At 36.7% G+C, this 21,700-nt stretch overlaps 3 protein-coding genes across 7 annotated transcripts; 2 read left to right on the top strand and 1 right to left on the bottom strand.

Annotated features, from left to right (window-relative positions):
* The first annotated feature begins 1,753 nt into the window (after positions 1–1,753).
* LOC103434734 (katanin p80 WD40 repeat-containing subunit B1 homolog KTN80.1) lies at positions 1,754–9,363 on the top strand. 5 transcript variants are annotated; one of them, XR_011581638.1, is made up of 18 exons: positions 1,754–2,039; positions 2,522–2,652; positions 3,139–3,256; positions 3,568–3,794; positions 3,878–3,980; positions 4,380–4,450; positions 4,803–4,877; positions 4,955–5,098; positions 5,224–5,401; positions 5,893–6,357; positions 6,531–6,587; positions 6,668–6,954; positions 7,306–7,786; positions 8,035–8,109; positions 8,238–8,350; positions 8,485–8,601; positions 8,682–8,750; positions 8,909–9,363. XR_011581638.1 is itself a non-coding variant. In XM_070822828.1 (18 exons), exons 4-18 carry the CDS (start codon positions 3,651–3,653, stop codon positions 8,967–8,969), a joined length of 2,085 nt encoding a protein of 694 aa, XP_070678929.1. In that variant the 5' UTR covers positions 1,754–2,039; positions 2,522–2,652; positions 3,139–3,256; positions 3,563–3,650; the 3' UTR covers positions 8,970–9,363. The 5 variants fall into 5 exon arrangements, 4 of the variants coding, with proteins under 4 accessions (XP_070678929.1, XP_070678930.1, XP_070678927.1 ...); XM_070822828.1 differs by having other exon boundaries at positions 3,563–3,794; positions 7,306–7,431; XM_070822829.1 differs by having other exon boundaries at positions 3,563–3,794; positions 6,683–6,954; positions 7,306–7,431.
* Positions 9,364–9,684: 321 nt separating this feature from the next.
* LOC103435057 (uncharacterized) lies at positions 9,685–10,458 on the bottom strand. Its single transcript, XM_008373456.2, has one exon. It carries the CDS (start codon positions 10,456–10,458, stop codon positions 9,685–9,687), a length of 774 nt encoding a protein of 257 aa, XP_008371678.2.
* Positions 10,459–14,498: 4,040 nt separating this feature from the next.
* Positions 14,499–17,698, top strand: LOC103419670 (uncharacterized). The gene is made up of 5 exons (XM_008357769.4): positions 14,499–14,790; positions 15,506–15,555; positions 15,710–15,787; positions 15,948–16,560; positions 16,863–17,698. Exons 1-5 carry the CDS (start codon positions 14,638–14,640, stop codon positions 17,394–17,396), a joined length of 1,428 nt encoding a protein of 475 aa, XP_008355991.2. The 5' UTR covers positions 14,499–14,637; the 3' UTR covers positions 17,397–17,698.
* The last annotated feature ends 4,002 nt before the right edge of the window (positions 17,699–21,700 follow it).

The raw sequence follows: 21,700 nt of genomic DNA on the forward strand, positions 1-21,700 counted from the left end.
GTGTCATATTCGTTATATTAACGGATTATTTCATGTCAAGCCCATTATGCTAATGAGTTATTATCAGGTGACCCGATAACGACTCAACCCGTTAACGAGTTGACCCAAAATTTGTTATTTTCATGTCAGGTTAACGAATCATGTAAGAAATTACCATGTCTAATGTCTAGATCTAGCAAACAGGGCATGTTTGTGTCATTTATATGTCATACTCGTTATCTTAACAAGTTCTTAACTGGTGACCCTTACGACCCAACTCATTAACATGTTTTTAACAGATAACCCAATAATGACCCGACTCGTCAACTGATTGACCCGAAAACTGTTATTTTCATGTTAGGTTAATAGGTGGCGCAATAAATTACCAAACATAAAATAAGGATAGTATTTCTTGGAATTTTGCCAAAAAAAAAAAAGAAGAAAAGAAAGATAAAGAACTGAGCTTTCACTTCTTGATTCAAGAGAACAACTTCATGAAGTACCAAATTTGGTTCTAATGACCAAACTAATCTAAGGAGTTAATAATTAAAATCCCAATCAAAAGCTTCTGAAACCGCAGTTGGTATATACAATAAATAATATTCCTTTTGCTGCAAAAAAATGTGGGTAATAATTTAAGGAATTGGTTAGTTTTTGTGGGTGGTTGGTTCCTTCTAAATGACTTCAAAAATTTTGTGACAATCATGCTAATACCAAAGCTTTTCTCATCACATTGGGTCCAATCCATGGTAGTTGAACTGAAATGAGAGAAAATTAAAACATCAAGTTAATATCTTTAACATCAAATTATTAAACTCACATGCACTGCCTTGTGAATAGTTAGAACTTTTAACTCTCATGCCAATAACAACTTTGATTTCAAATTTACTTAGCAAATAATTTATCATAAACGTAACAAGAGATCCAAATACACGACGTATTGCAACATTTGAAATAGAAAGTGAAACTGAAATACCAGCTACTTCATGTATACCTAACTTTTTGAGTTTTTTTAGAGACAATTCAAAATAAATAATTCCAAAAATTTCATATATAAACCGTTGTCTAAAATCTTAAAAAGCGAACCAGATACTTTTTTTGAGTTTTTAGTGAACTAAATCTCAAAAATACAATTATTATATAATTGGATTAACAAAGACTGACACGAAAAATAGAAGTAACATGTCTCGATCGAATAATTTCTCTTCAACACAATGACCCTCAAAAGGTTCTTTAGGAATCTAGCTAGTTGTTGGGTAGGAAACTCTCCTTATCAAATGTTCGATAGAAGTTTAAAAATTAAGACATATCTGGATTTCACTATTCATAACTCAATAAGCAGGTAATCTAGACTGCTCACATTGAATTCAACATATCCATTAACTCATTCCACTAATTCATCTCACACAAATCACAAACTCCGATATCTTTTTTACACAAATCAAGGGTCCAAAATTTCTGATTTCTAAACTCCAGACGCTAAGATCCAACAAGAATTCACAATAAAAGGGAATAACTATTCAAAATATAAAATTTCCATACCAACCATCCCCCAACCCAACGTGATGGGCACAATAAAAATTTGATTCTCTAATTTTATTTTTATTTGGGTTTTGAATGCAACAAAAAAATTTATAAAATCCCAACCACTAAATTTGAACACGTAGAAATACGGACCCGGAGACAAAGCGACGTCACAAAATAACCGACCGGGGGCTTCCAGGTAATTTCGTCGTCCCCGCGGTTAAAAGCGAGGGGCTTTCGGTCATTACGTACAGAAGGAGCGAGCGGAAGATAAGTAGAAGAAAGAAAAGCTGCTTCTGGTCAGAGCACAGAGTTGCTGCTGGATCGGAATCCGATTCCTATCTTTCTCGTGGGATTTCCATTCCAGCTGAAAAATCCAAGGGTTAGAAAAGCTGCTTCTGCTCAAAAGACTTCTGCTTCTTCTGGTCAAGCTGAAGTTGTTATACCGATCCTAAGTTCGTCTTCTTCGTTTCCGGTTTCCGAAGTCGTTTTGGCTCCGACTGGTGCAGAAATGGCCAAGCGTGCTTACAAGCTGCGTATCCTTTTGTGTGAAGTTTTGATATTTTTTTTTTTGAGATTATTAGCTGGAACTTAGCTAGAATTGAGCTCTGCTTTTTCGAAATCTTGATCTGATTTTACTGGTCAGTGAGCTTGAATTGAAGGTAAAGAGATTTGCAATTTTTTGGAATCCCAGCTTTGGAAATCGAGGAAATCATGCTGTGTTTGGTAGCTGAGAAAATTAGGAAAGTAACAAAATTTGTAAAGATTTTTAAGTTCTGTCAAATGGGGTAAAATTTCAGTCAAAATACTCTACTTGGGTTAATGTTTAACTTAAGATTTTCATTTAATCTTGTCTAGTCGTTTAGTTTAGGGATTTTCAAGAGAAGGATCGAAAGGAGCTTAAGAACAAATGTAGCAGATTTATTTTGTAAACCGTTGCGCGTGTCATGTGTTTGGCATTTGTGTGATTGTGTAGTGTTTGTCAAAGGAACTGTTTTCTTGACTTAATGGAATATAGAGGAATTTGTGGCGCATTCAGACAGTATTAATTGTCTAAGTATTGGGAAAAAGGCGTGTCGGCTTTTTGTTACTGGTGGTGATGATCACATAGTCAATCTCTGGGCAATTGGCAAACCCACTGCTTTGATGGTACTGCCCTTTATTTTATGAATGTTTCTAATTGTTTCCGAATTGTGGAATTTTTCTTTGATGTGCCCTAAGAAGGTCTCTTATTCTGAAAATCAAGTACATTACATGTTATAATTCAGTGATTCCACAAAGGGTTATTTATTAAACTGATATCTAGAATTGGCTTGTAGGCCCTTTGAGTTGTTTGAATTCTTCCTTGTTATGAAGTAGCATAATTAGGGAAAAGTCGTAAACTTGAATTTGAGGGTGGTCTTGTATTTGGTTATTCATTTGATTCGTATTGTTTTAAAATGTCAATTTTCTATACCATAAGTGCATATTATATGACCGCAAATTCCTCGTTTGGTTGTATGCATTTTCAATTTCTTCTTAAAGAATCGTCATCTCATTTGCTTTGGTTCTTGGAAGCCATGGCTCAGGGTGCTATTCTTCTTTTGACATATATACAGCTGCCTGAATTTTTTCTTTTTTGGGGTAAATATGCAGAGGTTTGCAGGTCATACAAGTCCAGTTGAATCCGTAGCTTTTAATTCGGGAGAAGTTTTGGTGCTTGCTGGAGCTTCGTCTGGTGTGACAAAAATATGGGATCTTGAGGAAACAAAGAGTAAGTTGGCTACTTGATCATTATTTTTTGAAAATTTGGCTACTGTATTATTTATCGTTGTTAGCCAAACTTACCCTTATTTAAAGAACTGGTTACATGTTCTGATTCTGTGAGGCAATAAAATGATGCATGGGGAAATGTGATATATTTGAGGGATCATGTCACCTCATTGATAGAATTGACCTGATTTGAGGACTTACGAGTCTTGTGTCCAAGGCTTTATTGATTGGCGGCTGCAGACTAGTACAGTTTATTTTGAGTAACTTTTTCAGTAAACTCCTAATGTGTTTGTTATTGTTATTGAAGTGTAGTGGTTCGCACACTAACTGGACACAGATCCAGCTGTACTGCTGTTGAATTTCATCCATTTGGTGAGTTCTTTGCTTCTGGTTCCATGGACACGAATCTAAAGATATGGGATATTAGAAAGAAGGGATGCATCCACACATACAAGGGTCATACTCAGGGCATTAGTACTATTAAATTCACTCCCGATGGGCGCTGGGTAGTTTCTGGTGGGTTTGACAATGCTGTAAAGGTAACAAACTAATAAATAATCACACTACCAGTGCGCTTTCTGCAAGCTTTCTTTTCCTTGACCATAACTGGTATATCATGTAGATATGGGATCTAACTGCTGGGAAGCTCTTGCATGATTTTAAATTCCATGAAGGACATATTCGATCCTTAGATTTTCATCCCCTTGAGTTTCTTTTGGCCACAGGTAAGGTCTTGGATATAATTTGGCTTTGCATGTAGTTGATGAATTTCTGGATTTATAAATTATGTAGCATTTGTCCAACTTGTTCAAGCAACTCATACTAGCCTTTCATGCATCTTGCTAAGAAATTTAATGAAATCTTACAACTTGTTCAAGCAACCTATAGCCATTCTTGTTAACTGGTGCTTTCTTAAGTTAAGTCAGTTGGAACTTGTTACTTGTAAGCTTCAAGTATGCTTAACACGTTCTATAACCTATGCAAAGCTTTATTAATGATTTGTAAGCTTCTAAGCATTCAGTTTGTCCCTCAATATTTTATCCTACACTCTTAATTTCAGCATTCCCATCATCATGTTCATGTAGTAGCCAGTAAATCGTTTTAATCTTTAAAATATATTTCAGGTTCAACAGACAGAACTGTAAAATTTTGGGATTTGGAAACTTTTGAATTGATTGGATCATCCAGACCTGAGGTATTGAGTTTGTGTGCTGGAACTGATACTTTATGGTGATTATTGAATGTATTTATTATTTTTCTCAGTTTTGTTCTCCTTTTAGGTTTAGGTCTGAAAGGTATGCAATTCTAAATAAAACCTGGAATGTGGCTGCTAGAAAAGCAAAACATTTAAGGAGAACTAAATATGTCGAAACAATATATCTGTTTATCTTGCAGGTGAAGCCTGCTATGTTGCCCCTTTCTCCTTTGCTAATGTTTCTATTTCTCTCTCATATAGATAAATGACTCAATTTATGCTTCTCTAACCCTTTCTTCTCATAATGCGATTTTCATCCTGCTCCTCTGACATAATCTTTTCCTATTTCCAGCCTACAGGAGTACGTGCAATTGCTTTTCATCCTGATGGGAGGACCCTATTCTCAGGATTGGACGACAGTTTGAAGGTTTGGAATTGTTTCGTCTCAGTGATCTGCGGGATTGTATCTGAAATGAATCATAAACTTAAGATCTCTATTTGTAGGTTTATTCATGGGAACCTGTAATATGTCATGATTCTGTTGATATGGGATGGAACAGACTTAGTGACTTATGCATTCATGATGGGAAACTGTTGGGCTGTTCATACTATCGAAATTCTGTTGGAGTTTGGGTTGCGGATATATCGGTATTCACTTGACTTAAAACTTTTTCCTGGTTACTCCTTTTTATGTTCTTTTGAAATTCCAATTGTTGTTTTTGAGACTGAGACCTGTGAGTTGTTATAATGCTACTCTGCTCTTTCTGTCTCAGCTTACTAAGCCATATGCAGCTGATTCAACGCCTGGGCATGATGACTGTGCAGATGAGAAACGTTCCGTTAAACTCCCGGAAATTGCAGGGAAGGTAGAGAGTGGTATAAGAAGTCCGGGCTTGCGGTGTATGTCGCCTGATTATGACACAAAGGAAATAAAAAACATATATGTGGATTGTAAGCTTTCTTCTTTTCCTGCTTTGTTATCGTTTTATTTAAGTTTGGGGTTCTCCTTTCATCCTTACTTTTGAATTTTTTGTTCCCAATGCTTGTCATATGGCTTCTACTTTTGATAAAGTTGTGTAAATGAATTTATTTACATTGTTGTTACCTTGATAAAAAAAAATAAAAAAAAAATTTTTTTTTTTATTACTATTAATACTATTGAACATTGGCCTGGTCTTGCTTAAGCCACATCGAGACTGGAGATGAGTAGTTTGTGATATTTAGTTGAGCATAAACTTTACCAAAACCATTTTGGCCCTGCACTCATGATATTGCACTGTTGTGGGGCATGAACCAATGAGGGAATCTAGGTTCTCCCACCACCAGACTCTAGAAACATATATATTCGCTAGATATGTAACTTTTATTCAGCATTTATGTTCCTTATGACTTCTGTTTGTCCTATAGTTACTCTTATTTTATGTTTTATAATCTTTGTAAAGGTAGTGGAGGAAAGCCAGTTGCCACACGGAGAATGGATTCTCCAAAGGTTGTACCCTCGTCGGATTCAAAGGCAAACAGTGCTGCAAAGCAGAATCCTTCGGTACGGTTGCCTCCAAAATCTAATGAACAAATAGTCAATAAATCACTGGCTGTGCCTAGTATTGTACCGCGGAGCAGTCCTGATGAAAAAGATACAGCTAACCCTGGAGGGGATGGTGTTGCACTTTCGAGGACCAAGCGTGGTATGTTGCTCAAACCTGCTCATGCAAGAAGGCCATCAAATAGCAAAATTGACTTCGAGAAGCTGCCGTTAGATAATGCAGTGGATCTTAACTCTCAAACCAAAGGTGTATCAGAAGATAGGGCTAGAGAGTCCAGTGAGGAAAAGCATTCTGAGATCAAGAGTGTTGAAGAGAAATTTGAAAAAGTATTTTCACCAAATAATCCCTCCAATCTTGAAGCCAGTAAGTTTTTGTTCTTATGTAGCTTTCTGAAGTCAAAATTGTATTTTATTTAATCAGTTCTTGCTTCTTACTTTTCCTTTTATCATTGACCTGTATTATCCTTGACTTGTCTTGAATGTGAACCTTTCCATTATCCCTTCCAGCTGGAGCTTACTGATTTTCTTTAATGTCAGGAAACGGATCCCTCAATTGCAGCAAGGACACGAACTCTGTTAAATTTGTAAATGGAGGTTTGTCATTGCTTACCTTATTTGTGGTTCTAACATTGTATTGAATGGAACTTGGTTTCTTAAGACTCTGCATTTGGCAGTTGCCGTTGTTTCAGGAAGGACTCGCTCCCTGGTTGAGCGGTTTGAAAGGAGAGAGAGATTTGATGGTAATGAAGATCAAGCAACTAGCATATTGAGTCCTGTGATACCTGAAGATCAAACAACTTGCATATCTAGTCCTGTGATACCTAAAGATCAAGCAACTAGCGTAGCTAGTCCTGTGATACCCGAAGTTGAAGCAAGCATCTGTAGTCCTGTGATACCTGAAGTTGAAGCTAACATCTCTAGACCTGTGATACCTGAAAGGGACAGAGCATCCACCATGCTGGTAAATATTTCTGCCCCAAGAGCATGTTTTTCTAGACTTAAAACAGCCAAGGGTAGTGGATTGAAATTTTAGTTTTCAGTTAAAGTAGAAGAAGCTACTACGTAATTCAAGCTTCAGACTGAAAACCAAGACCTTTTTAGAACATAAGGAATTCATGAAGTTAGTAGTTTAATCATGTGATATTAAAGTATATATAGAAAGTGACCATCTGTATTAGCTTAGGCCTTTAGAGCTTTATTTGACATGCGAAAATAAGTGTGAACCTAAAAAATTTGTCCACAGCCTGTCTCAGTGCATATTGCTTATTCTTTCAAACTGGAAGATAATCTCTACTACTTGCTTCATAAGCAGAAGGAAGGACCTCAAATTTCTGGGAGGCATATGATCTGTACGAACAATGAGGGTCCTCTTGAAGATTTGATGCAAACTCACGACGTATTTCTCAGTACCCTTCGTTCCCGCTTGACAAAACTGCAGGTACATTATCTTTCCGTGAAAGTCTTTTGCATGAGCCAATGACGCATGATCTGCTGTGTGGTTCTTCTGAACATTAGTTTCTTTAGTGACTGCTGATGAGATTGGGGTTCCACCATAAAACCAATTGGCAATATGAGGAGTAGCCCAAGACCATATAAGCACATAGCAAACCTTGTCCCTCACCGATGTGGCACAACTCTCAACAAGCCCCCGCACGTGTGGCTGATTTTCAAGTCAACACGTGGACAACAACTGGGTGACGTGGAGCGAGTGTGGCCATTTGGCTTCACACGAGGGCAACTCTCAACAACTGCAACCTAATGTAGATAACTTTGTGGCATAAACAGTGTTTGAGGTCAATTTGCTCCAACCTAGGATTCTATGTTAATACACAATTTATAACACTAGAGTTGCTGGCACTCAATGTGATGATTAAAAATCAGTCTACTGATGGTAGGCTGAAAAATAAATTACAGTGTTACAATACTGTATTGTAATTTCTTCCTTTTATGTACAAGCCATATATGAATTGCCTCTTGAACATTTCTTTCAAGCATTGCTTCCTTTATGGAAGTCATGACTTACAATTTTGTGCAACTGTAGGTGGTGCGGCATTTTTGGGAACAGAATGATATTAAAGGTGCTATCGGTGCTATCAGGAAGCTGCCAGATCATTCTGTGGGTATTTTTTAGATGAGTTCATGTTTTGTATATATTGTTTTCAAAGTCTAGTGGTTCTAACAAGTAACCACCGCTGTTCTCTCTGTATATTTGGGTTTTCTAAATTAAATCTGATCATGATGCAGGTACAAGCGGATGTTGTTACTGTTCTTCTGGAGAAAATGGATTGTCTCACATTAGATCTGTTTTCTTGTTTGCTTCCTGTGCTTCTGGGCTTACTCGATAGCAAGACAGAAAGGTAATTGTGTAATGAATAAGGTTGTGAACGAACTCATTGTCTTAGCAGTGGATGGTCAAATACATGGAATTTTCGTGGAACTGTTTGAGACGTGAATTACTACTATAATTATGTACCTTGATTCAAATGTACAGGCATGCAAATATTTCGTTGGAGATGCTATTGAAGCTAGTGGCAGTCTTTGGCCCAGTCATACACTCAACTGTTTCAGGACCTCGACCTGTCGGTGTCAACCTTCAGGCAGAGCAAAGGTATTGTCTGTTTAAGAAGTTTGCTAAACACTTTTCTCGTACATGGTGAATGGATTGCAATTTGAAATTTGCGTTTTCAGGCTGGAATGCTGCAAGCAATGCTCCATCCATCTTCAAAAGATCCAGAAAATTCTTCCGGTCTTTGTCAGGTTAGATACAAAATCCATTGACATAACCTGTGAAAACAAAAATCTTTTGGAAAAGAAAAGATGTCCTTTGCACGTGCAATGAGAATGTGGCAAAATTTCTCTCTTCGAAGATAAGCCGTGTTCACTCGGAGGGTTTCATCCCTTTGTTTTGGATGCAGGAGGGGTGGTGTGCTGGCAAGATGTGCTCAGGAATTGAATCTAATTATTCAACAGTCATAACAGGCTCCGTCTCACCCAAAAGTGCCAAAGGATGGCTTGGCTCGCATCCCGTAACAGGGGACCGCACATACAACACCGCTCTACATCAACATTCATGCCAAGTCGCAGTTTCTCCTGTTACAATTTTGTTTGAGGAGTCCCCTTCGGCTTTTGTCAATAACGGAATGCAAAAGTTCAAGAGTTTTGCGAGGAAAAGCTTGAAGTAAATATCTACCTCTAAGAGCTTGTATACTTACCGGTTGGCATCCCTCCAGTTCGATCGTCTTTGGCATTGCTTGAAAATCTTCTGGTTTCAATGCTCCGATGTCGGGGAGATCGCTGTTTGTACCTTAACGATGATACATGTACTCTGAAATTTCTATCCGTCAATGATATAAATACATTCGTTTGTTCATACTTTCGCGCATCTTTTCGATTCATGATTCCACATTTCGTGGGGGGAAAAGAAACCCAATGTCAATTTTATGTTCTTACATGTCAAGTAAACTATATTCCTCCACACTAATCAAAATGCCATGTACCTGTTCTTGGTTCTTCGATGAAAATATTTTCCCATATCCCTTTTGTTTCGCCGTCGACCAAATTGCCATCATTTTTCAGAGAAATCAGGCTTCCTGTGAAACTGAAGATTCTCGGGTTGAAGAAACCCGGCGGTAAAGTTGGAAGATATACAACTTTCATGGAACCATGTCTTAGATCCAAAAAGTATACACGATCACTTTCTTGCTTGAAAAATATGCCATGCTTCCATGCACCACAACTCTCGATTGAACGTCGAGGTGGTTCTTCTACAAACTTGTGGGCATCCGTTTTGTAATCCAGCACCCACTCTCTTATTTTTCAACACCCATACATCAATGCAATCGTCTGAAGAAAGATCCACGACGGCCAAACATCCTCTCAGATTGAGCAAATGAACAAGGCTCCGATGGTGCGAAAACTGGATGTTGGGATGAGGAGTCCAGAAAAGTTCTTTGTTGAAATCAAAAGAGATGATGTGGTTATCATGTTCCCCATTTCCGTCTTTGTATACAAACCAATGCATGTCGCCGTATGCAGATGTTTTATTTCCGCTTAAGTCACAAGGAGGAACCGAATCTATTTCTCGCCATGAGCTAGTTCCTAATGCACAAACTTCTGCCACCATTGTGTTTGTGTGCTGGATTTTTGCTCCCTTTTTGAAAACACGAACAATCTTGGCAGTGTTGGTTAGGTTGTCAAATCCAACACCGTACCATTCCGCAATTATTTTCTCTCCGATATAGTTTGCAACATTTCTGTCGCTAATCGGGAGCTTTAGTACTTCTCCCCTCAGAGGATTGAGCAAGAAAAATGGTCCTCCACTTTCCCATTCGCGCTTAAAGAGAAACAAGTTGCAGAAAACAAAACCCAATGAGTTATTAGGGAACTTTGTAACAAGAAGAGCATGCTTGGTTTTTCTCAGTTCGTATTCGCCATTGGGTTTTGACAGCTGCAACTGCATGGCCATTATTTTGTGATCATAACCGCACGTTATGGATTCCGAAAGAAGCATAAGTTGAGGTACTTCAGCAGCAACGACAGAGTTAGCAGAATTAAGCAAACTTCGTGTGAGCAGTGTAGTGAAAAAGGGGCAGCAAATTATGTTTGAAGAGCTCTTAGAGACACATTCGAAGCGGCAAAGTGATTTTACAGGCAGTCGCATAGGATTTCGACGATGACATCGTTTGGTAGGTCCATCAACGATGTGTTTGCAGTTTGGCTTTCGACCATGACATCGTTGGTTCTAATCAGCTTCTCCAATCCTACTCACCCAAACAAAAGATTCGGTGACAACTTGATACTTCTATTCAAGAAAGTCATTTTATAATCATCGAAATAAAAGTTCTCAATTACATTTTTATAAAGAAGTGCACGATGACTTTTTAGAGTACTAAGGACAACTCCCAAAAAAAAATTGTAATAATAAATGAATGATACTTACTTTCTCTTGACAACATTGATAGTTGCGGTACCAAACACGATAGAATATTGTCGGATGATCCGTTCCAAACATTTTGCCAAAAGAATTTCTTCCCAAACCATAAACGACCTTCTTTTTCCTTTCCACGATGCATGCCATGATGCAAGCAAAGCCTCTTCCTTGTACTCGATCATCGGAATATGAACGGTAAAACGAAAGAAAACGTAGAGCCAACAATTTATTGGTTTCGGATTTGAGTGTTTTGGCAAGGTAAGAAAGAATTTCATGAAGAATGGAAAGAAAACGATATTTAATTTCAATTGAATTCTGCGAAGGTTGGCAGTCGGTTACTTGTTGAACAGTTAATCTTTGGATAACACAATAACAAAGTTTCATGTAACCAAATGAAGCAGAACAATGTCTAAGATTTACCCTAATGAAACCGCTTCCAAACAGCAATTTTCCCTTCACAAAAACTGAATCAAGGCTTGTGCTCTCCGTTCCTTCACATTTGTTTCTGCTTCACAAAAGCTTTTCCTGGCCCTTAAATCTTACAAATTTTCCGCCATATTCCTGTTTTTTTACCTTCAACCAATTTGCCATAATTTTTCAAAGAAATCAGGTTTCTAGTATAACTGAACATTATTGTGTAGAAGTACACTGAGGGTAAAGTGGAAGATTCATAGCTTCCATGGAATCATGTCTTCGATCCAAAAAGTAGTATACGCCAACATTTTCTTTTTTTTTTACCAATATTTTCTATTATTTTACCAATAATGTTTAATTTGAAGAATATGACATGCTCCCATACACCACAAGTCTCTATCAAATGGTACCATAGCAGAGTTCGATTTTCAACCGGATATCTATTTTGTAAAGTAACATCCACTCTCTCTTTTTTTTTAACACCCATAATCAACACAAGTGTATGAAATATCCACAATGGCCAAGGATACCCTCAAGTTAAGCACACTGTAAGCAACTCTGACGGCGAGAATATTCTATGTTGGGATGAGGGAGTCAAAAAAATTCTTTATCTTCAAAAACAAGTCAATGCATATCTCCATACGATGCCTTATTGTTGTTTAACTCACAAGGAGGAACTGAGTCAATTTCTCGCCACGAGGTTGTGCCCAATACATAAACTGGGGCCAACATTGTCACACGTAATTAATGCTGTTGGCTGCGAAACATGAACAATCTTGTAGGTGTTAGAAATATTATCCAATCATCGATGTTGGAGCGTTCATCATCGATGGTACTGCTAGGAATCCTTAGAACTTCTCAGAGAGAACTTCTTCCTCCAGAGAATTAAGCAGCAAGCATGGATCGCCGTATACATGATTCTCTTTAAAGCAAAACAAGTTGCAGAAAACAAAACATACATCATTTGTAACCATTGAACGATCTTGTGAGGGGAAGAGCATGCTTAGTTTCTCTCAAATCATACTTGCCAGTATCGTCCTCCGATAACTGTGACGGCAAGACCTTTATTTTAGCAACTAGCATAAGTTGAGGTACTTGATCAAGTTCATCAGCAGCACCACAGTTGGCAGCAGAATCAAGTAAATGTAGCATCGGAGCCGGGGGGAGGGGGGGGGGTGGGGTTTGTGAGGTTTTGGAGACACATGCAAAGCGAAAAAGTGCTTCTAGGGGTAACCTCAGAAGAATTTCAAACATGACCTCGTTCGGTAGGTCGATCAAAGTTGTCTTTGACCTTCCACTTGTAAACGCCATGAGATCGTTACTTAATCCTGATGAGCTTCTCCAATAGGACCTCGATTCAGATCCGTTAGAAGAAGGAAGAGAGAGAGAGAGAGAGAGAGAGAGAGAGAGAGAGAGAGAGAGAGAGAGAGAGAGATAATGAGAGGAGAAAATAATTTCATTCATACCAAACTCATGACCTAAGGGCTGATATATGGTTCTCATCACAGCATGAGCCACGAATTACCAAACGGCCCTTTTTTATTCAGTAGCCACGTAATGTGGCTTTGGTGGATATTAGTCACGTTTGAACCGTCTTATGAATTCTAGAATTTCTAGTCTCGCACACTCAAATAGGAGTTCAGTATACCAACTTGAACCTAGTTAAGAAGCAAAAGGCATCAAGCTACGCCTTTATATAGGTATCAAATTTGACTTCTCATTTTGTTCTACCAAGCATTATTCAAGGAAAAAGGTTTTTTTTTTTTTTGGATTGAATTACACGTCCTCAGAGAAAATGTTTGGCTGTAAACCATCAACATCTATGATCTATCTCAATTAGAGAGAGATATAATGGGGTCTCCCATTTGATAGTGTTTTAGTGTTTAACTACAAAACAAATAGTTGCTTGAAGATATCAAATCCATCAACATCTATGATCTATCTCAATTAGAGAGAGATATAATGGGGTCTCCCATTTGATAGTGTTTTAGTGTTTAACTACAAAACAAATAGTTGCTTGAAGATATCAAATCCATCAACATCTATGATCTATCTCAATTAGAGAGAGATATAATGGGGTCTCCCATTTGATAGTGTTTTAGTGTTTAACTACAAAACAAATAGTTGCTTGAAGATATCAAATCCATCAACATCTATGATCTATCTCAATTACAGAGAGATATAATGGGGTCTCCCATTTGATAGTGTGTTAGTGTTTAACTACAAAACAAATAGTTGCTTGAAGATATCAAATTCAAGGTAAATATGTAGAAGGAATTGATTAAAAAAAAGAAAAGAAAATATTAAAAAGCTTTATTCTAAGTTAGTTAATCTAACAATATCGATAATTGGACAAAAAACAAAAGATGAATATTATTACTAAAGCATATTGCTGGTGGTGCAAAAACAAAATTAACAATAATGATGAATAATATTATACCTTAGATAATTTACATTTAGCTAGGATGGTTAGAGCTTCTCCAATTAAAGTTTGAACTTTCCCTCCGTATTTTAAATAAATTTAGTGTAATTATATTAAAATAAAACAATATTCTAATTCCATTATTCATTTTATTTGTTCCCATTTTTGGTAGTCATCTTTCGTAGAGTCCATTTATGGGGATTTGGATCCCATCCGGTTTACTTTGTGGGGATCGTAGAGATCTTCACATCTTAGCCATTAATCGTGTATTATGCGGTCATAAATTATTTGATTTTTTTATTTAAAATTAAATACAAATAATATCTGACGAAAACTGACCACACGATATACGATTAACGGCTAAAATGTGAGGATCCTAAGATGCCCACAAAGTGAATCCGAAGAGGATCCCTTTCCCATTTATGGTACCCTGTGTTTAGTTTTTTAGGGCTTTTTTCTCGTCAACCCTCAATAGAAATTAGAATCTGTCAACGTCTTTTCTCAACCCTACTATAATTGAAAAACCTAAAACAAAAGGTAAAAAAAACCACCTTCAATACCAGCTAAATCTTCCAAAACCACCTCTCTCTCTCTCTCTCTCTCTCTCTCTCTCTCTCTCTCTCTCTCTCTCTCGTCCATCCGAAATTTCAAGCCAACCAAACATCTCCAAGTACCGGTTTTCCAAATACCCAAAAGGTGGCCTTTTAATTCTTGTACGGACCATTCCATAGGGTTTCTTTCTTCTTTTTTGGAAATTCATAATCGGAGGAGTGGCGGTGAGGCTAATGTGAACCGGTGGTTGGGTACCTATAATAAGAAAAGGGAAGGCGGCGGCGGCGGTGGTGGTATGATCAGGGGCGTACACGTGGAGGGTGAAGATGGCGGCGGAGGTAATAGGAGGAAGCAGGTGGGGGACATGGGTTGAGCTCCTGTTGGCTGGGGCCATTCTAAGATACGGGACCCGTAACTGGAACCAGGTCGCGGAGGAGCTCCGAGCCAGAACCGTTTGTCCCTACACTTTCACGCCTGAGGTTTTGCCCTCTTTTTCTTCTTGAATTTGCTTGTTTACTGTTATTTTTAACTACATTTTTACGCGGTAACATTTTTTAACATGTTCTATTGTATTGTATATTGATTTCTTGTTGCTATGTTGGATCGAATTATTGGTCTTCATCTTCGATTCCATTGTCCGATTCTTTATGCATCTTGTTATGTTTTTGCTTTTGCGTTCAATTTTCCTTTTTTTTTTTCTCCTATGGATGGTTTTCACTTTTCTGGTTGTACTTTGTTTATGCTGCCTTTTCATTTGTTGTGTGGGTGGTATTTTAAACTAATTAATGAGTGCAAAGGGTATATACGTTGTCTTTGTTAACTGACATAACTCACATCAATCTTATAGAGCTTTTTTATACACTATATACTCATCAGATTTGTAACTATCATTGTATTTAAATTAAATGTGCACCATAAAACCCTAAATCTAATATTGAAATAGATTCTGAGTTCTAATATTTCTATCTCTATAGTGCTCAACAAAATGTCCTTTTTGAAAAAAAGAAAAATGTATTCGATAAATGCTGCATTGTGTACAATGTAGACATTATTAATTTCTAATGCTAAACATGATAAGTTGTACTTATATTCTGCTTGAGTGTGGAAAATGGATGCAGGTACTTTCATTAGAGTGCAAAATGGAGAGATTTATTTGCTCGTCCAATTAATGTCATCTGTATTTCTTATCACCAGGTTTGTAAAGCCAAATATCATGACTTGCGAAAGCGATACTCGGGTTCTAAGTAAGTTCTGAACCAAAAAGCTCTTATGATTTTGACCCGTGAATTTCTATTTTATTTGATTTAGCTTTGAATTTCCTTTATTAGATATAAGTATATATGTGGATTAATATGATTATACCTAATCATATTATTATGCCTAATATCTTCTCCTTAGGGCTTGGTTTGAAGATTTGCGGAAGAAACGAATGGAAGAGTTGAGACAAGCGCTGAAACAATCCGAAGACTCAATAGGGTTAGTCCTTTCTTTTTTTGACATGTTTATGTTCTAAAAATGACCACAAATTAATGTTTTCATATTCTAATCATCAAGACCATGAATAGAAAATTTGCTCTACATTTCTCCGGTCTGTCTCTTTGCATTTGCGTTAAGATTTTATCATGCCGCACTGCAGGTCATTGGAATCGAAGCTTAAATCTCTCAAGGCAGAGAAAGAAGAAGATGGTTACAACAATTACGACTCCAGCCAGACAGAATCACCTGTCGCTTATAGAAAATCAAAGAGACATTACCCATCTGTCAAAGAGGCATTTAAGGACGAGCCATCAGCCGGCAGTTTTACATGTGAAGCATTGGCAAGCTGCTCGCCCGAATGCCAGATACTGGTGACAGTGTCAGCTGAAGAAACGGAGACTAAAAGAGAAGCTTCGCACTCTTCCGAACTTGAGAAAATCTCAGGCATCGAGAAGTTGGTAGGGACTTTGTATGTAGGACTAGGAGGGACTCTACGAAAGAGACGCGGTAAACGAAAGAGGAAGAATTGTAGTCGGGATGTCAAGGAAGGCAGCATCGGAGAGTGCGGCTTTTTGGATTCTACTGATGCTGCAACTACCTTGCGGTGTATAGAAAATTCAACCAGCGAATGTCCCGAGGAATTTGGATCGTCAGGCGCAGGCGATTGCAATAGAGGTTCGACCAAGGATGGGATTGACGAGTTGCAGGATGTTTTCAATTCAATTTCGGAGCATAAAAGTGCCTCTCTCTTTCGTCATCGACTTGATAGCCAGGTATGCATACTTTACATGCTTGTTTATGATTTAGAGATAAGAAAATAATTTTTGTACGCCTCGTTTCTACTTCTTCACACTGCTGTTTATTTATGTTCTTTTATTCCTTGATTTATTCAAATAGTCAGAGATGTGTATTCGAGAAAAGGGATGCGCGTCAATCACTTTTAAAAGATATCCATTACTTGAATCAGCGGATTCAGTAAGGGCTTCGGCATAATGTAGAATAAATTATCTGATGTATGAAACAAGCCTTTGGCATAATGTATACAGCTCTAACAATCCACTCTATTTCGTGACAGAAGAGACGAAGATATAAGAAATTGATCCGTAGGCACATGGATTTCAACACAATAAGATCGAGGATTTTCAATCGCTCTGTCATGTCAGTTAAGGAACTCTTTCGAGATCTTTTGCTGCTGGCAAACAACGCCTTGGTGTTTTACTCGAAGAACACGCGTGAATACAAATCCGCTTTGCTTCTCAGAGACATCACCACAAAAACAATGCGGCAGCATTTTAAGGACTTTAGCAGCAAGGCAACCTCTGCCAACCTCTCCTCAAATGCACTAGTGTGTAATACACCGGTTAAACCCCGGAGTGCTCGCCCTGGCAACCGGAAGTTTTCAGGAAAGGTTAGCAATGCTGGAAACGTGGCTGCTAAGGCATCAAACAGAAGTAAGAACGCCAGTCATGCTAATGCTGATTCTTCTCCTTCGGTTGAATCTTTCGCTGTGACAAAGAAAGCCTCCTGTCACCCTAGAAAAGTTGGACGTAGAAGTAGTCAACAAAATGTAACTCCGGCGAGGGGAAGGAAAAGAGGTTGTACAAAGTAGATGCAGCCGTAAATTGATTCAGAAAATTGGGTGTAGGGACTCAGAGCGTATGCAGGTCTTGTGTACAGAAGTTTCCTTTTTTTGTGCAAAATGTCCAAATATTTCTGGTTCCTTTCCTTTGTTTGGTAGATGGACTCGTTCTAGTTTTGGATAGGCCCATATGGAAAAGGTTTACTCTACATGTTGTCCTTCTGGGTTTGCATCCTCTTGCAGGCTCGTAGCAGCTCTATATAGCTAAGACTAGATTTGGGTTCAGTGTATATTTACATATTTCTATACATTTTAAAACTTAAATTAGAAAACCATCGGTTTTAGGTAGTGTTATCCGCATACTTATTTTTACTTCTTACATACCTTTTTCAATTTTTGACCGTCGGATTGAATGACTTGAAGAAGATCAATAATAAAAAATAACAAGGATATGCGAGAAGTAAAATGGATATGTAAATAGCACTATCCTTAATTTTATGTGTGGGAGGAAGAATAACTTGGGTCCGACCACTTAATCAACTAATCAATAAGATTATACTTGTTATATGGACTTACACCTACAAACATATCAAAACGATATATAATATCGACACTATCAATACTTAGCATCAGTAATATGAACAACACGTCAATAATCAATAACATGTTGATATCCTTTTTAACATTAATAGTCAAGTTGACTAACTAATCATTCGATATGACGCAATTTTTTCTCTTAGAGAGGAGAGACCTAGGATACCAAACACACACAACGAAGAAGAGAAGAGGCCTAGTAATGCATATTTAACTTCGTTTATGCAATTAATGTTGTTTTTTTCCCTATTCAACAAATTTGTTCCGAATATTTGATCTCAAACAAATTAAAACCAAACATTAACTAAATTCAAATTGATAACTTGAAAGATTGTTGGGGAAAAATTCAAAAGGTTGCGTCCAACATAAAGATTAGAAGAGATATATATATACACACAACACACACACACCATTGTTCTAAAAGGGATGTGATATCCACACACCCCTTTTTACTTTTCTCACACCTTTTTAATTTTCGGCCGTCGGATCGGATGAATTGAAGAAGATCAAAGGACATAAATTAATAAGGGGTGTGAGAGAAGTAAAAATGAGTGTATGGATAGCACACCCCTTCTAAAAATCCCCACCTAGGCTAGACGGTTGGCCACCGCCTCGATTAATGCATAGAAAATTAAGAAATAGCACCTAGACCTGATGAGGCACCCACTTAGACCGCCTAGCTTGTCCAGACTCACTTAGGTTGCGACTCACTTAGACAAAAAATAAATAACTTTCATTTTGTATTTTATTTTATTTTTTAATAAATTGTAGGAGACTTGCTAAATAGTTAAATGAACACACATTACATGCTTGTTCCCTATATTCTCATTATGTTCCAATACTTCATAATATATATGACATTCTATTTTGTAGTTTATGATAAAAAAAAGAAATATATATATATATATATATATATATTAAGTATAAACAGACACTTATTTACACATAATATAATAGATTTACTTAAATCCACCTAGTCTGCCTAGGTGCCCGCGTAGACCCTGCTTAGCCGCCTAGGCACTAGGGTCCATCTCGCCTCTTGATTAGCATCTAGCGTTTTTAGAACCTTGATATATACATATTAAATAAACTTATACGTTATAGTCTCTCCCAAAATAATACAATTAAAAGGATAAGTTTCATTATCATTTAATTATTTTATAATCCTCTCAAATTAAACGAAAAGTGCCTATTTTCAAAATACTTCAAATTTTATGAGTTTCATATTCTAATTCAATTATAGTAACCAAACGAAGTGTCATTAAACTAAATAATTATCGACGCCATACAACATGTTGGTTTGCAACTTTTGAGCAAATTTCCACACACGAATGATGCCAAATTGATTCGAATTGCATGATATAAATCGGAACACCAAACACACACATAGACGTACACGTGAAGCTGACCTTTTCCTACAAATGATCACCATTGAAGTCATCCAGATCCAAGTTTCAGAAACACACACATAGACGTACACGTGAAGCTGACCTTTTCCTACAAATGATCACCATTGATGTCATCCAGATTCAAGTTTCAGAATCCAAATCTTCGTCAGATTTTCTTTGTGAGAATTTCAGGAATTCGTGAATCATATCCGTTCATCGTAAATCGTATGGTCATAAATTATTTTATTTTATTTTAATTAAACACAAACATTATCTAATAAAAACTGATCATACGATATACGATGAACGAACACGATTTACTTGATTCCATTAATCCTCACCAAAGAATCCGGAGAGGAACCTGTTGGCAAGTTTCAAACCGTGGATCTCGCATTGCATGGGAGCGCGGCACGTGTGGCACCAAAACCCACGTCAAAAGCAGGACCAGGATTCCCAAAACCAAAATATTTTGACTCGTTCGTTTTCTTGGAGCCGTCAACCAGGACCAGCCATGCCTTCAAGTTATTAGTTGCAGGAAACTAAACTAATTGCAGCGAATTAAACTAATACGTAATTAAGCAGCAGCAGCAGCACTAACAGATTTCCAGCTTCGAAACCACTCCAAGTCCAACCTCCCCAATCCATAATATTTTGTTATTATATCAATTAATTAATGATTAAGTACCACTAAACACAAAAACACATCAAGAAACCAAAGAAAACTTTAACGAAAAATTTTCGATACTGTTTACTTTAACGAAAAACTACATTTTTAATTTTTTACACTAAAAAGTCAATCTTAGTACTATTCACTTTACATTTTATTTTGTTTTTAACGTTAAAACTCAAAGTTTTCAAATCATTTTTATTAGTTTTTCTAAAACGAAATCCTTATGATTTTTTTTATATTTTTTTATATCAATGATGGCAAAAACTCCTAACATAAGCACCTCCCCCATATGTTAATATTTCATGCAAATACGCCCAACGTTATCTACTTCAATTGGAACGAGATATCTGATATTAATTCCACTAGATCTTGATTTACAAAAATTGAAAGAAAAAACAAACTCCAATAGAATATGTCTTCAAAGTCAAGCAACAAAACGTCTAAAATGGTTGTTCATCGTTTGAAAGTATTTTTACAATGATTGAAAAAAAATTTGAAAAAACTATTTTTTTTGAAATCAATTTTTAATAAAAATGTAAATAAATATTGAAAAACAACTTCAAATTTCTTCATTATTTTATAATTTTTAGTATAGGTGTTATTTGAGTAATTCTTCAGTGTTATAATCAGGCATTCACGTAATGTTATCAATCACAACATATTATAATATTTATATGTATTTTTAGTACCATATAATATGTCCAGTGGATCGAGGGCATAGCTAACCAAGACAAACCTAGAGTGGGTTCTAGCATAGGGGTAGGTTTGGGAAGAATATTTTAATGCTAATTCTTAGACCGCCCACATAGTTAGGAAAAAAAATTTAATTGTGACTGAAACACGGATGATATCTATATGTTTTTATATAAGTAATGAAAAATTATATTTTTTAAGTTATTAACTTTTTGACATCCGTATCACACTATTTATGTAATGACACGTGGTATACCACTTCGTGTGACGATCACATTAAAAAATCTCTCATTAGATTAGCCCAACGGCTCCAACCTACTAAGCAAACATTAACCGAACCCCACTTTAGCCGCTCCCAAATTGCAACCCATTGAATTTGAAACCACTTTACATCTTTTGATATGATACAAGAAATATTATCCTACTCCAATGCAAAATTTTGGTTTTACTCTTGCATTATATTGCATACGAACATAATATCGTCGATTTATATTATATTACTTAAAATTGTCCTCATCACAATAAAAAAGGTATCGTGTTATTAATATAAAATACTTCTCGTGCCATCATCACAATCAAGTCCAACCATATGATAAATATAGACTTGGATTGTATGCCTTTCGAATCTCATACATTTATCATCCCTTCTTATTTATGTGATCATAATTAAATCACGTCAATGTTTTATATTGATTTTTTTATAAAAATAATAAGACAAAAAACAATTGGAATATAAAATGTTGACGTGGCTTAACCGTGACTACAAAAATAGGAGGGGATGAGAAGGGTATGAGATAGGGGAGGGCAGACAATCCAGGTCCGATAAATATTTCACTGTGTGTTAATTAACCTATGTATCCACACCAACCATTCATTTTGAATAGAGACTGTTTAATGTGTTCGGAACACAAAACGGTATGTCATATGTTATTATACAAGTGGAAGATAGTTTTTTTCCTTTCGAGTGTCTTTCCACTTATATAATGACA

The sequence above is a fragment of the Malus domestica genome, chromosome 05, assembly GCF_042453785.1.
Source record: "Malus domestica chromosome 05, GDT2T_hap1".
Classification (NCBI taxonomy): domain Eukaryota; kingdom Viridiplantae; phylum Streptophyta; class Magnoliopsida; order Rosales; family Rosaceae; genus Malus; species Malus domestica.